Below are 9,558 nucleotides of genomic sequence, written 5' to 3'. Positions count from 1 at the left end.
CACCCACGAGGAGGCATCTCATGAATGGACCGCGCGAGAGAGTAGGGAAAATACACTGATAATTACGGTAATAAAGGGGGTACGTGTCTAAACTCGGTTGCTTCTCGTCTTACATGCTGTCTTCCGTACTTATGTAATTGACTATCTGCGTACGAGCCGCTCCGCGTGTACCTAGTATGATTTCTGGGCCCGACCGGCCCCAGTATTTTAACAGGGCGAACCTCGGAAATTATTCGCGGCTACTGCTGTTGGGACTTTTGTGGACGATTTCGAAGAATTCTAAAAGATAAAAATTGTAATAATTTGTTTATCAAAATTTTGCTTCCGACACAACATGTAGACTGTCTTACAGATTATAAAAATTGCTTTACTTGGTGCAAAATTCCTATATATATATATAGGAATAAAAAAGATATGTATAAAAGATAAAAAAGAGAAAAATATTTTTATATTATGTATATATACTTCAACATAAATATTGTAATAATTTGTTTATCAAAATTTTGCTTCCGACACAAGATGTAGACTGTCTTACAGATTATAAAAATTGCTTTACTTGGTGCAAAATTCCTATATATATATATATGAATAAAAATATATATATACACAAGATAAAAAAGATAAAAATATTTTTATATTATGTATATATACTTCAACATAAATATTGTAATAATTTGTTTATCAAAATTTTGCTTCCGACACAAGATTTAGACTGTCTTACAGATAATAAAAATTGCTTTACTTGGTGTTTTGGGCAATTCACCTGTTCGGAATCGTGTGCTTCATCCGACGGTGCATCGCGTACACGCTCTCACGTTTATATTTATAATTTTTTTCCTGTAAATATATTTAAAATTTTCTTTTTGTGCATTAAAGTCAACGAAACGACGATTAAAAATTAAAACAGAAATTATCTCTATATTCATTTATTACTTCAGAATATGCGTTTGAAGAAGGGGCGGATTTTAGGCTGTTGAGGGTAACCCTACTGTCTAATATCTCATATCACATGTATGTATCTATTTATTTGGCTGAGATGGTGCTCGTTTAAGATCGAAAGAGTTAAAGCACTGAAAGTTCGGCTTTCTGTACGCCTAAGCCATTTTTTTGTACACTCAAGCATTGCAGTGGATGTATTTTATTTATTTTATTTTCTTAGATTTTAAAGGCACTTTTTACTTACTAGGACCAGGAATAATATATAGGATACTTTTCATCTCGATTTTTTTAACCGATCTGGACCAAATTTTGTATAATTACTGTCTAGAACCCTGTAGAAAATACAGGCTACCACGAAATCTGGATATCCCACCCCTTTCCCCTTATTTCACCCTCTTGACACTCCGTGAAGTTTTACCCGAGCAACGCCGGGTACTTTAAGCTAGTATATAGTATTTACAATTAAATGCCACTTCTATTTATACTGCAAGAAACCTGTAGGTTCGTTTAAGTTTAAGAAGACACAAGCGACCTTGAAATGTCCTTTGTGTCTTCTACTTCGCATCACATCTGCCTCTATGAAATTTCCATTGCCCCACCAAACTGCTCCAATCCCACTATTATTAAAAAATGATGAGAATTGATTAAACTGATCGAATAAGAATTTAATTATTTCTTAGGCACTTTAAGCAGTGTTGAAATTTCCTTTTTTATTTGCAATTTGAAGAAAAAACGCTCAACTTCACAAATACCTCTAAGACTTGTAGCTGTTCTTCTTGGAAGAAGGCAAATACATGCTTTACATTTAATTAAAATACGTTATATCGATAAGAGTGACTGATACGAGCACTCCAGAAGTAATTATGAAAATACCGACTATTTTCAACTTACTACTATGTCGGAAATGTTATCGTAATCTTTTAAAAAACAAAAAGACACTTGTACAAATAAAAAGATAATGCTCGCATTAGTGCACTGGGATTTGTCGTAATACAGGCAAAAAACTATATTCGTTAAATATTTTCAGTATGCTAATTGTGTTGTTCAACTTTTCAACCGATAATTACCAATCTACAGAATAATTACCACGTGCTATGAAATTCAAATATCCAATAAAGTACTGCTCATTTGAATCATAAAAGTAAATGCCGATAAGTTTACAAGTCAAAACTGAAAACAATTTTTTCTTCAAACTATGTGCACAATATCGATGTAAAAAAAAATAGTGAAACTTTCTGCCAACTTTATAATTGGGGGACAGATTAATAAAAGCACGAATCTATGTAGAACCAAAGAATTTTTTAACGCAAAACAGTGACTAAACGATCTTGAGTTATAAGGAAAAATGGCAAAAAATATACAGAACTTTAGAACTTATCTAAATAATACGGTGCATCGCTATATAAATTTTTCATACATTCACACAAGGTTGTTGCACGAAAACGCATTATGTAAAAGTCATTTTATTTTAAAGTTACAAAACTATTCTTCGTATGACAAAATTGTATTCACAAAATGTACATAAGGACATAGATGGCTCCACGGTAATTATTCACAACAGTTATATTACATCCCCTTGCGCCTATAAATCGCAACTCACATGGATCCCGTCGATTTACTTCTAAGTCGCAACAAACACGCAACACGCGCATTACTCCATAAAACTGGCCGTCCTGCGAAGCTTTGTACTCGAGTTTTTCTATTGCGTTTCCCTAAATCTTTGGACAACAACCAAACGTAATATTGTCAAATACTATAACAAAATACCGCTGTATTCATAAACATTCGTTGTGCAGTAGCACTGCGTTCGAAAAGAATGTGAGAATCGAGTTATTCGGAAAGTCTGGAGAATCGTTCGATTCTATTTCGTTCGTTGAAAACAGAAAGTTTTATATAAATCTATGTATGGTTTTGTGATCCTGCATCTTTTCTAACGCGTGCAGATTGTCCCACCACAGTGGCAATTTATGTTTAAGGATCAACTCGAACCACGGAGTCAATGGAGAACTAAGGTTGTTCACAAACTGATTGATTCCAGACCTTGGCACCCACTGAAGCTCGCTGACTTCGTCGGGGTTTGGATTCAAAGTTACATTGTCTTTCTGCATAAACAACACGTAATCTATTTCATGTTCACCCCAATAACCATTCGCAGCATGGTAATGAATTCTTGTCAGGTATAAAAAATCTGACGGCTGAACTTGCGAGGATGGAATTCCTAATTCGTAACTAAGCCTTCTCCTAGCTGCTCTTCGGATTCCCAACGCCTCGTGCTCCTCGGTTTCGCCAGGAATCTCAGCCAAAGGATGACTACAGCAAGTGTTCGTATAATAGCTTGGGAATGTTATCTATAAAGAAGTAAGAACGTTCGAATTAATCCGAGCATTCTACGATACAGACGTAAAGATGATTCTTCCATGTATATGTAATTTCTACCTTATTAGCGGAGCGCTGTTGAAGCAGTAATTCTCCTTTACTGTTAAAAAGGAAAACACTGAACGCTCTGTGGAGGAGCACTTGCCCGTCCGAATTGACGGTGTGACAGTCTCGCTTCGTAGCTTCGCCAAGGGGTTTGTCTGATTCGTCAACGAGGATACAACGCTCCTCTAAAGCAGCTTCCTGCAAAGGAGCTGTTTGAGCGCTGCCGAAACTTCTCACCGCGGATGTCAGCCTTCGTGCAGCGGCGCACGCTTCCTTGATCGTCTTAGCCATCATGTCCGAGTAGGTTCCTTGCAAGTAATATTTGGAGGCCAGGAACGAGCTGCTTTATATATAGTCCTTTTCACAGTAGTACATACGACGCAGCGTATGTAAATGACAGGTTAACTAAATCGATGACCTTGCATGCATCCGATAATATTATAAACGACCACATCTGCACAAGAACTTTAACTACTAGTGTGACGCGTACGTCGCGCAAAGAAACTTTCTTTAAAAAAAATGCGGCCACATACTTTCAATACACGCGCAACACAAAGGCTCCCAGACTCGCGTCAACGATACCTGACGATACCCGACGGATCACAACGGATTACCTCCACCCGAATCAGTTGCGAATCACCTCAATACACGATGCCCCCCTATATACCGTGAATACTATCAACTGTAGACCCACCTCCACTTTTATTCTCCGGACGCTACGCATTTTCAAATCTAGAGAGCGTGATGATAGAAATTTTATCGAATTCGCATTCTTATCGTCGCAGTCGCGCAATTTCTTTCAACGATAATAAAACGAATGTCAACAAATGAAGTAGTGCTTAAAAACATCGACCGCCAATTAATACTCAGCCTGAAGGTAAACGGGGAAAAGGCAAATGAAAAGGATTCTTGCTCATAAATTTCACGCTATCCTTTACTATCTACCAAATGGAACACCATGAAGGAGACGCTGAATCGTGGGAGATGGTCGTTGCATTACGAATGAAGGAGAAATCGGGTGGAGAATTGAAGGAAATAGGAGGCCTGCATTATATCGGATTCGCAGTCGGCGATATGCACGCGTGCATGCATCATTTGAATCGTAATGATCGATAGTTCTCGTCGGTTCTCGTGTTCGATCGATCGAATCGTTTCATGGGGTAGTTGAGTAGTTTCACGACATTCAGTGCGGCTGGAATAAAGACCGTTATATAAAAAAAATACGTTATTCTTTCTTTAATGTGTTATTTATTGTCTACGTTTCGGTATAGTTTAAGTAGTTTTACATCGAGCCGTTGATTTGCTGGCAAATAGACGCGAGATGAGTGAGAACGCAGAAATCAGGGGAGTAATATCGCCCGAAGATGCGGCCAAAGCGGAAAAATTTAAAGAAGATGCAAACGAATACTTCAAAAGTGCGTTCACGAAGTTTCACCTAAAATCCACGCTCGCTAATAACTTTCCTACCGTGCCGCGAGGTTCGGGGAGAAATCGCAATTACCATTGGATTAATCAGATTCGGTCACGTGTATCTTCAAAACTAACCCAACATCCGCGGCGTAAATCATCGAATTATGGGACGAGACCTCTACGTTGGAATTAGTCGGTTAAAGATCCTAACGAATCGTTTCCTTCGTCACGTTCCCCGTACACTCGGGATTTAAACAATCATAGTCAACTTTGACAACCATTCTTACAAATTGTGATACTCAACGTTGCGTGACATGTTTCGTTTCGAGTGTCATGGTGCTTAATCGCGTACCTATTTCAGTCGATACCGTATAAAAATTCGCTTGGCAGTATTTTATGCTAATTGGGTGAATAATGTTTTTTCGTAGGGACTACTAATTAATTTATTACAGATTTCCCACAAATCCTATCAATTACGTATAATTACTGTTCGCCGTAAATTTTCAGATCAAGACTATGTCATGGCCATAGATTTATACGGCAAGGCGATAGATTTGAACCCCTCAGTGGCTGTATACTACGGGAACAGGAGCTTCGCTTATTTAAAGACGGAATGCTTCGGATACGCGCTGACGGACGCGTCGAAAGCCATCGAGTTAGATAAGAATTACGTGAAAGGGTATTACCGCAGAGCGGCGGCTCATATGTCACTGGGCAAGTTTAAGCTAGCTCTTAAGGATTACAAAACTGTTACTACAGCGAGACCAAATGATAAGGATGCGATGATGAAATATTCAGAATGTAGTAAAATATTAAAAAAGTTGGCCTTCGAGAAAGCGATCTCGGTGGACGAGAACAAGAAGAATATAGCTGACATGATTAACTTAGAAACTATGGGTGAGTTATCGTATCCGATGCTTTAATACAAGCGTCCGACGTGATTCGATATGGTTGAAAGGCTTTGAATTGATTCTTTCTATATTTCGTAGCTATCGAAGATGAATATACAGGGCCTAAACTCGAGGACGATAAGATTACTTTAGAGTTCATGCAAGACTTACTAGAATGGTACAAGAAGCAGAATAAATTACACCGCAAATATGCTTTCAAGATTCTTTTAGACGTGAAAGCATGGTTCATAGCGCAGCCAAGTTTAGTCGATATTACGATACCCGAAGATAGTAAATTTACCATTTGCGGGGATATACATGGACAGTACTATGATTTACTTAATATATTTGAGTTAAATGGATTACCATCGGAAACCAATCCATACGTATCCTTTATAGTAATGAAAACATTACTTCTGTCGCTAGCTCTTACGTTCGTGACGATATTACTTATTGGACGCATACGCATGCCTTGTAAATCATACTTCTTAACAGTTACATAGTTATTTAATGGAGACTTTGTAGATAGAGGCTCATTTTCTGTAGAATGTATATTCACTTTATTTGGATTCAAATTATTATATCCGAATCACTTTTTCATGTCCAGAGGTATGTTACCGTTGGTCCCATCGTACCCGTCTATAAGCAGTGCACATTTATCGTAGAACGTCTCGTTTAGGTAACCACGAGTCTGCGACAATGAATCAAATGTATGGATTCGACGGCGAGGTGAAAGCGAAATATTCTGCTCAAATGGCAGAACTGTTTACAGAGGTTTACAACTGGCTCCCTCTCGCCCATTGTCTTAACAACAGAGTACTTGTAAGTGTCGTTATATTTAGGGAAAGAGCGTTGAAAGATCCAAGCAACATTTTAATAGTGTAAATATAAACTACTGCATGTAAATCCATAAATTGTTTTGTAGGTAATGCATGGTGGTCTGTTTTCAAGGGATGATGTAACATTACAAGAAATTCGGGATATTGATAGGAACAGACAACCACCAGAGGAAGGATTAATGTGCGAATTATTGTGGTCAGATCCGCAGCCTCAACCTGGACGAGCGCCCAGTAAGAGAGGAGTTGGCGTTCAGTTTGGGCCTGATGTTACGCAAAATTTCCTTGCCATGAACAATCTTGATTACGTCATAAGGAGTCACGAAGTGAAGCATGATGGATATGAAATCTGTCACGACGGGAAGTGTATCACCGTGTTCTCTGCTCCAAATTATTGGTACGTTACACTACTTCTCTAACGTAACATATCGTATTCTAACTTTCACTTGCTTCTCGCAGTGATACCATGGGTAACCGGGGTGCCTTTATTACACTTACGGGCAAAGACATGGAACCCTATTTCACGCCGTATAAAGCAGTGGTACGTTACAATTAACCGACAGGGTTCGGTACTTTCTTTCCTTTTTTTCTTTCTTAATTATTCTACGTAAATATGTTTCTTGCAGCCTCATCCGAATGTAAGGCCAATGGCGTATGCTAACTCTCTACTAAAATTCATGTGCTAGTGGAACATCCTAGGTATTGTTGATAAATAAATGAATAACGATAAATGAATACGAGTAGCCCAATCAAAGTGTGCGTAATATATTTGATACCGAAATGGAGAAGGTGAGGAACGTATAGGCTTCTCCAAAGCAATAAATGCTGTATTCTTTCTAGGAACAAGAAAATTTCTGTATCATAATAAATGGAATGACGGCATAATATTGATGGGTACAGAAATGGAAACCAAGTCTGCTCGTTTCGGACAAGTTGGGAACAGGCGTATTAAATTCTCTTGTCCGTGATAAGAACAATACCGCACTAACCATCTGTGTTTCATTACAATAAAGTGACGCAAAGAGAAGGTTCCTATTTTGTACCCTCAATCAAACCACGTTGTTCATTAAAGATATCGGTGTTCACGCACAAGCTGAATGCGATCTCAAAGATCTCGACGGATTACTTTATACTCTAACAAGGTGCTGAACATACAATGAACACACCTATTATTCTTTTAATTTATTCTTTAATGAATAATGGTGGTTTTTATAAGAACAATGATTATTATACAGATATCTAATACATATGCGATCTAGCATGACTATGTAGTACAATTTTCCAGCCAGTCACCAATTGTCACATTTTTTGTGGCGACTACTTTTTTATAAACCTAATGTGATTGGAAGGATTTTTTTGATCTAACATTTTGTTTCCCTTTTTGTTAATAATAAACAATGTTTATAATGTATTTGGCAATTCAGATTCCTTCCCTCGGGGCATTGAATAGTCGCACCTTATAAAGGTATAAGCGAGAAAATTTCATCTGGTAAATTATCTCGATTCTGACGATTCACAGTTACAACTTTAGATGCCTTATCGGCGCGAAGTCTTTGAAACAGGGGCAAATGCCGCTGCGGCACTTTATGCATCTGCGGTATCGTTGCAATTACAAAAGCTCCGTTTGAAGTGGCGAAAAATAATTTCACTAATTTGTCATGGAACTTTTGGCTGAACAGCTCCATTTTGCCGATTTCGTCTATTAGCAATGTGTCCTAAAAGAAATACGAACATTGAGCAACTAAATTACAAACTAAGTAGCAAACTAAGTGCGTAATGTGTAAAAATACTGCTCACCGCAGTCGAGTCAAATGTCGGCAATGCCGTCGATTCGAAATCATTAAGAAACACGTGATAGTTCCCCACTTTATATTTAGAGTGTTGCGCTTGGTTTATCACATTCCTGTTAACGACAATACTGCGTCAGACGAAGAACGACATGAAATCTTTTGTAATTACGAGCTAATACTAACTCGACTCGTGCCAATGTTGATCTGTCGCGGTTCTTTGCGAGTACAACATCGAATCCGATCCTGCTACCATTAGGACCACGTATTTCCTCCGTGTAAAACCCATCGAACTTATAATTCCGCTCCTCCATCATCGATACCAACTTCTTGCATATTGTCGTTTTGCCAATACCTATCATACAATTTCAATTTCATTCGGATTAGTCTATTATAAAGATATCATTTTTGTTTGCGATAAATCTGATCCAACGCTTGGCAAGAATATCGATCGGATTCTTTCTATTGATTAATAACTGCGCAATACTGTATGCCCATAGAAATGATAAAATTCTTATAACAATAAACATATACCACCTTTTCTAAATACCGTGAATTGTTGCACCTGATTATAGAATTCATTATATATTTTCCCGTACACAGATGAGCAACGAGTAAAAGTTTAAGAAATTATTCGTTATGTGTCGAATAAAGTTAACTCGGGCTAACGAACGAATGGCGAATAATTTTTTGAACTTTTATTCGTTATTCGAAATTTACGAAGTATACCTAATCTTATACATATGTATATATAATGAATTCTACTAAAACAGAATGACAATACTGCAGCTTTGAAAGGGAATGACAAAAGGAGGCACGTTTAAAACCTGAAAGAAGTAAAGTGAACATTCTCATGAACTTCAGAGTATAAACATCTCAAGTCCCATACTCTGCATGCGTCTCGGTGCCATGATTCATGATCTGAACCGCGCGCCTCGAACCTGACCCACTCACGTGTCAGGGTACTGTAAACGTAAGTATGGCCACGTTAGTCTGCGTTTAGTCGATCGCGAATGCAAAATTGTTTAGACGTTGCATACATATCCAGAGGCGAATGTTGAGCGATTTTTGGAACACTCTGTAGCGTTCAAAAGTGGCGGACTTACCAGGGGGTCCGGTGAGAAGTACGCGCGAGGTACGCAACGTGGCGCCGGTATCCATGCTTGTTGTTTTTCTAAGTTTCAGCAGTAATTGCGGGTGACAGTTGCACTGCACGAGAAGAAAATAAACTCTGGGAATAACGCGGAAGGTGGATGCTGACTTTGTGAGGCGGTG

General features: G+C 38.2%; 3 protein-coding genes across 9 annotated transcripts; 1 reads left to right on the top strand and 2 right to left on the bottom strand.

Moving 5' to 3' along the window:
* Window positions 1-2,386: 2,386 nt before the first annotated feature.
* Window positions 2,387-3,937, bottom strand: Idi (Isopentenyl-diphosphate delta isomerase). Its single transcript, XM_076811070.1, has 2 exons — window positions 3,376-3,937; window positions 2,387-3,287 (listed from the first exon to the last, which is right to left on the bottom strand). The coding sequence occupies exons 1-2, from the start codon at window positions 3,652-3,654 to the stop codon at window positions 2,829-2,831; spliced, it is 738 nt and encodes a 245-aa protein (XP_076667185.1). The 5' UTR covers window positions 3,655-3,937; the 3' UTR covers window positions 2,387-2,828.
* Window positions 3,938-4,226: 289 nt separating this feature from the next.
* Ppd3 (protein phosphatase D3) lies at window positions 4,227-7,907 on the top strand. Of its 6 annotated transcripts, none has more exons than XR_013085227.1 (9): window positions 4,294-4,462; window positions 5,278-5,667; window positions 5,760-6,046; window positions 6,164-6,269; window positions 6,340-6,482; window positions 6,586-6,893; window positions 6,956-7,037; window positions 7,123-7,252; window positions 7,337-7,907. XR_013085227.1 is itself a non-coding variant. In XM_076811064.1 (9 exons), exons 1-8 carry the CDS (start codon window positions 4,309-4,311, stop codon window positions 7,180-7,182), a joined length of 1,530 nt encoding a protein of 509 aa, XP_076667179.1. In that variant the 5' UTR covers window positions 4,294-4,308; the 3' UTR covers window positions 7,183-7,195; window positions 7,337-7,907. The 6 variants fall into 6 exon arrangements, 5 of the variants coding, with proteins under 5 accessions (XP_076667181.1, XP_076667179.1, XP_076667178.1 ...); XM_076811064.1 differs by having other exon boundaries at window positions 7,123-7,195; XM_076811066.1 differs by having other exon boundaries at window positions 4,227-4,378; window positions 7,123-7,907.
* On the bottom strand, window positions 7,875-9,520 carry LOC143368392 (nucleoside-triphosphatase THEP1). Of its 2 annotated transcripts, XM_076811072.1 has the most exons (5): window positions 9,390-9,506; window positions 9,111-9,248; window positions 8,470-8,638; window positions 8,294-8,399; window positions 7,875-8,211 (listed from the first exon to the last, which is right to left on the bottom strand). In XM_076811072.1, exons 2-5 carry the CDS (start codon window positions 9,136-9,138, stop codon window positions 7,954-7,956), a joined length of 561 nt encoding a protein of 186 aa, XP_076667187.1. In that variant the 5' UTR covers window positions 9,139-9,248; window positions 9,390-9,506; the 3' UTR covers window positions 7,875-7,953. The 2 variants fall into 2 exon arrangements, with proteins under 2 accessions (XP_076667187.1, XP_076667186.1); XM_076811071.1 differs by lacking the exon at window positions 9,111-9,248 and having other exon boundaries at window positions 9,390-9,520.
* Between the last annotated feature and the right edge of the window lie 38 nt (window positions 9,521-9,558).

This window comes from Andrena cerasifolii, chromosome 4 (assembly GCF_050908995.1).
Source record: "Andrena cerasifolii isolate SP2316 chromosome 4, iyAndCera1_principal, whole genome shotgun sequence".
NCBI lineage: Eukaryota > Metazoa > Arthropoda > Insecta > Hymenoptera > Andrenidae > Andrena > Andrena cerasifolii.
The sequence above is the reverse complement of the archived record's forward strand: the minus strand, read 5'-3'. Positions and strand labels throughout refer to the sequence as shown.

Coding starts and splice junctions, on each gene's coding strand:
- Ppd3 (XM_076811064.1), top strand. CDS start 4,309: ATGGAACACCATGAAGGAGACGCTGAATCGTGGGAGATGGTCGTTGCA. Junction 4,463..5,277: donor GTGCATGCATCATTTGAATC/GTAATGATCGAT, acceptor GTAAATTTTCAG/ATCAAGACTATGTCATGGCC. Junction 6,483..6,585: donor GTCTTAACAACAGAGTACTT/GTAAGTGTCGTT, acceptor ATTGTTTTGTAG/GTAATGCATGGTGGTCTGTT.
- LOC143368392 (XM_076811071.1), bottom strand. CDS start 9,444: ATGGATACCGGCGCCACGTTGCGTACCTCGCGCGTACTTCTCACCGGA. Junction 8,639..9,389: donor ACTTCTCACCGGACCCCCTG/GTAAGTCCGCCA, acceptor ATTGTATGATAG/GTATTGGCAAAACGACAATA. Junction 8,212..8,293: donor CGACATTTGACTCGACTGCG/GTGAGCAGTATT, acceptor TATTTCTTTTAG/GACACATTGCTAATAGACGA.
- Idi (XM_076811070.1), bottom strand. CDS start 3,654: ATGATGGCTAAGACGATCAAGGAAGCGTGCGCCGCTGCACGAAGGCTG. Junction 3,288..3,375: donor AACAGCGCTCCGCTAATAAG/GTAGAAATTACA, acceptor ACTTCTTTATAG/ATAACATTCCCAAGCTATTA.